Source organism: Arachis ipaensis, chromosome B02, assembly GCF_000816755.2.
Source record: "Arachis ipaensis cultivar K30076 chromosome B02, Araip1.1, whole genome shotgun sequence".
NCBI classification, from domain to species: Eukaryota; Viridiplantae; Streptophyta; class Magnoliopsida; order Fabales; family Fabaceae; genus Arachis; species Arachis ipaensis.
Window position 1 is genome coordinate 27,417,123 of NC_029786.2, and position 4,706 is coordinate 27,421,828.

The following is a 4,706-nucleotide window of genomic DNA, read 5'->3' on the forward strand; positions in this document are numbered from 1 at the left end:
ACTCCAGAACAGAAAGATTGTAATTTGTGATGTTAGAGTTCGTGGTATAGGAGTTACTAATATATTGAGGCCACGGGCCATAGGATCTGCATCCACAAGTCCTATAGAAGGCAAATATAAGGTTTACTTTGGAAATGGTTGGCAGGAAACACCCCTCTATAAGCTTGAGAAGCTGGGTTCTGGGCATGTGATCTTAGGGCCTGCGATTATCATGAATGGAAATAGCACTGTGATTGTAGAACCCAACTGTAGAGCCACTATAACCAAATACGGAAACATCAAGATAGAAATTGATTCCCCGTTGAGCAGTGTTAAAATATCTGATAAAGTTGCGGATGTTGTGCAGCTCTCCATCTTCAATCACAGATTTATGGGTATAGCTGAGCAGATGGGAAGGACTTTACAAAGAACTTCTATTTCTACAAATATCAAAGAACGGCTAGATTTTTCTTGTGCACTGTTTGATCCTAGTGGGGGCCTGGTTGCAAATGCCCCTCATGTTCCAGTCCATCTAGGAGCTATGTCTACTACAGTTCGGTGGCAGCTCAATTACTGGGGTAACAATTTGAACGAAGGAGATGTATTGGTCACTAATCATCCTTCAGCTGGAGGTAGCCATCTTCCTGATATTACTGTCGTCACACCTGTATTCTTCAATGGAAAGTTGGTATTCTTTGTGGCAAACAGAGGGCATCATGCGGAAATTGGGGGTATTACTCCTGGAAGCATGCCTCCATTTTCAAAGTCCATATTGGAGGAAGGTTCTGCTATTAAAACATTTAAGCTTGTGGATAAAGGTGTCTTCCAAGAAGAAGGAATTATAAATCTTCTCCAGTGCCCAGGAACTGATAAGCAGGGAAATAAGGTACCAGGAACTCGTAGGATTCAGGATAACTTATCAGATCTTCATGCACAAGTAGCAGCAAATCAGAGAGGAATTTCTCTTGTCCAAGAGCTCATTGAGCAGTATGGTCTGGAAACAGTTCAGGCTTACATGAACTATGTACAGAAGAATGCAGAAGCAGCAGTAAGAGAGATGCTGAAGTCAGTTGGTCTTAGAATTTCCTCTGAATCAAATGAAAACGGAGCGACTATTGAAGAAGAGGACTACATGGACGATGGATCTGTTATCCATTTGAAATTGAGCATTGATTCAAACAAAGCAGAAGCAGTTTTTGATTTTGGTGGGACGAGCGCTGAGGTCTATGGTAACTGGAACGCACCCGAAGCTGTAACGGCTGCAGCTGTCATATACTGTGTCCGCTGTCTGGTGAATATCGATATTCCTCTGAATCAAGGCTGTTTGGATCCAGTCAAGATTCTTATTCCGGAAGGCTCGTTTCTGTCTCCTGGTGATACTGCTGCTGTAGTAGGAGGTAATGTCCTCACCTCTCAGAGGATAACCGACGTCATATTTACTGCATTTCAGGCCTGTGCTTGTTCACAGGGTTGTATGAATAATCTCACATTTGGAGACAACACATTTGGTTACTACGAAACAATTGGCGGCGGGAGTGGGGCTGGTCCTTCATGGGATGGGACCAGCGGTGTACAGTGCCACATGACGAACACACGCATGACTGATCCGGAAATATTTGAGCAAAGATATCCAGTTATTCTTCACAAGTTCGGACTTCGAGAAAACAGTGGGGGAGATGGAGTTCACAGAGGTGGTGATGGGCTTCTCAGAGAAATAGAGTTCAGGCGCCCTGTAATTGTTAGCATTCTCTCTGAGAGACGTGTTCATGCACCAAGAGGGCTCAAGGGTGGGAAAAATGGCGCCCGTGGTGCTAACTACCTGATAAAGAAAGATAAAAGAAAGATTTATCTCGGTGGTAAGAATTCAGTTGAGGTGCTTCCAGGAGAAATTCTTCAAATTTTGACTCCTGGTGGCGGGGGTTGGGGTTCTCCATTGTAGAATTATGAGCTTCATACTTCATGTTATGATACACACTTTGATGCACATCAATAAAATTTAAATAATTCTGTTTCTATTTTATGTCTTCAATGAGTTTGCAGAACCCCTTTTGTTTTAGTAGACAATTTTTTGTTTCAAGTTCTTTAATCTTCAATATAACTTTTATTTAGAAAAAAGTAGTGGATCTTTAGGTAATAAACTTACCCTTGAGGTAATAAACTAATAATATTTAGAAATCAGCATAGTAATAGTATTGATTATAATCTTATTCTTTGATCTCAGGTTTATTTCTTGATGAATGACATGCTTAAAATGTTTCCCACTTATATTGACAACTTAAGATACAGGTTAAATAACTAGTTTCTCATACAAAATATCAAAGAGTACAAGGAGAAAAAAAAGTCCCCTTTTACATCTCTTTTATCAGCAATAGCATTACTGAAAAGATTTGCAATATCAAAAAGCTACATCAGAGGCACATTCAGTTCTCCCTGCGAGTCTAAAGCCAAATCCACATTTGAGTAGTTTCTTTATCAAACACCTTGAAGAGTGTTTAGACTTTTGAGGGGATTGATCTCATCTGTTATTGTGGTAGACCAGAGCTCCCTCCTTGTTTAGCAACAGCACCAGGTGCAGGGAAGCATGATCCCTTTACGGATCGATCGTTACTGCAGAAGTCGCTTGAGTGCGATTTTGTCATTTTGATACTAACATCTTAGCTCCTCCTAAAGAACAAGGTTTCTTATCTGAAGAAAATCCTTTCGTTTCCCAATTAAGGACACCGGAATGGCCGAACTGCTAATTTGATACTTTTCATCATGTAATTCCTGCATAAAGCTTCCTGTCATGTTATTTTTCATGTCTTTGGCTACTGCACATTTATTGAATTCTTTTGATCAAGTTGTGACTTTATGTACTATCGTTACAGCTTTCTGCAGTGTACTTAATTTATCAAATATTCTTTACTATGTATGTCTATCATGTTATTTCATCGTCTTTGGGTGGTTATGTTGTATATTGTTTTTATAGGGAAATCAGCTTTGGGTCTGCATATGCAGATTCGTGTGGCAGAAAAATATTCTTGTGATATAAATGAGTCCTTTTCTTCCTTTCAAGAAGTGCGGCAGAAAAAGATGCTTGCTCCTGAAGATTGAGAAAAGGCATCTAAACAGAATCCAAGATCTATATCTGGTGATACCTTCTCTCTAAATGAAGAAAATATGATCAGAAGTTGTGGATTCTTTACATGCCAAAAGAGATGTTGAAGGAACAGTCTAAAGTTTGACATACCTTATATAATTGAAGCTCTCAAGAACATTGAAGAATTATATCCTTGGCTGAATAATTGCTCTAGATCTGATGCCATCCTAGTTATCAACCGCATTCGCAAAAGCAATCCAATCACACTTCATCGGTTGAGTAAATGCAGCTCCTGATTATATTCTATGTTATGCTTTTTACTGGTTACTTGCATTATTGTAGGAATTCTTAATCCTTCCAATATTTAATTTTGTTCTTGAAAGCTATGAAGCAAGTTTGAGATCAAAATTAAATTCATTCGACAAAATCACTCAATACTCAACAAAACTCTAAATTATTGAATTATCAACTCCACCGTTATCCAACTTCTAAACCCAGGTAACCCAGATAAACCAATTCTACTCATTGAACTTCAAATTCGAACTAATAACATAATGCGAACGAATTAACATTAAAAATAAAAAAATAAAAATTAAAGCACCAACACAGAATGAAATTGCTAACTTCTTCACGTTAATATTTCATATAGAATTATAACATCAACTTCCAAAACAAAAGAAGTAATCAGTTCCATTTCCTCTAGATCCAAACTACACCTCATCAAGCTCAATAATCCATGAAACATTTACAAACAGGAGCAAATACTAAACCCTAGAACGAATCAACCACCGAAACCGTAGAGAGTCCTTCCCTGCCTCTTGAGGGCATAAACTACATCCATGGCAGTAACGGTTTTGCGGCGAGCGTGCTCGGTGTAGGTAACAGCATCGCGAATGACGTTCTCCAAGAAGATCTTGAGGACGCCACGTGTCTCCTCATAGATGAGGCCACTGATTCTCTTGACGCCTCCCCTGCGAGCCAAACGGCGAATGGCGGGTTTCGTGATTCCCTGAATGTTATCACGAAGCACCTTTCTGTGCCTCTTCGCTCCTCCCTTTCCCAATCCCTTTCCTCCCTTTCCACGACCCGACATCTTCAAACACTAGATAAAAGATTTTTCTTTTTTAGAAAGAATTTATTTGAACGTTGTTGGAGTTTCGATGGCGCTGTTTCTTGAATTGTTGATGTTGTTACTTGTTATATATACAGAGGAGGTGAGTCACAAGTAGGATTTGTGTTTCGACTTTCGAGTCTCGAAATAGAAAGAGAGGTTTCTTGGCCGTTGGATGTGGGAAAAATGGACGCTTCGAGATTGTAATCCTTGTCCTGTGGTTGCGGAAATTACTGATTGTTGATTTGTTTTATCAACGGTGAATACACTTTCCGGGTAGATGTTATGGATAGTTTTTTTTTTGGGGATCAGTGACGTGGCGACGTACTTTAAGCTGGCTGCAGCCTGCAGCTAGGGTAGCAAGTACATCAGTTAATCTAATTCCTTGAATTTATTACAGAGATTAATTTAAGACGAAAAAAAATGGTGTTACTCAGTAATATTGTATTATGGCGTTACGTAGAAATGGGATTTTTTTTAAAATAAATAATTTATATGGTATTTATTAATTTACATTATATTTATTTATCTCCTCTA

The 4,706-nt window shown here is 39.0% G+C and overlaps 2 protein-coding genes across 2 annotated transcripts in view; one reads left to right on the forward strand and one right to left on the reverse strand.

The window, feature by feature from the left end:
* The window catches only part of LOC107625177 (5-oxoprolinase), a gene marked incomplete in the record, with an annotated part of 4,357 nt that extends 2,358 nt beyond the window's left edge, over positions 1 to 1,999 (forward strand). The window contains 1 exon segment of the mRNA XM_016327752.2: positions 1 to 1,999. Within this exon segment, the coding sequence (XP_016183238.1) occupies positions 1 to 1,918 (1,918 nt within the window).
* LOC107625178 (histone H4) lies at positions 3,667 to 4,250 on the reverse strand. The gene has a single exon (XM_016327753.2). It carries the CDS (start codon positions 4,149 to 4,151, stop codon positions 3,840 to 3,842), a length of 312 nt encoding a protein of 103 aa, XP_016183239.1. The 5' UTR covers positions 4,152 to 4,250; the 3' UTR covers positions 3,667 to 3,839.

Excerpts from the sequence above, each read along its gene's own strand:
- LOC107625178 (XM_016327753.2), bottom strand. The coding sequence starts at position 4,151 with ATGTCGGGTCGTGGAAAGGGAGGAAAGGGATTGGGAAAGGGAGGAGCG.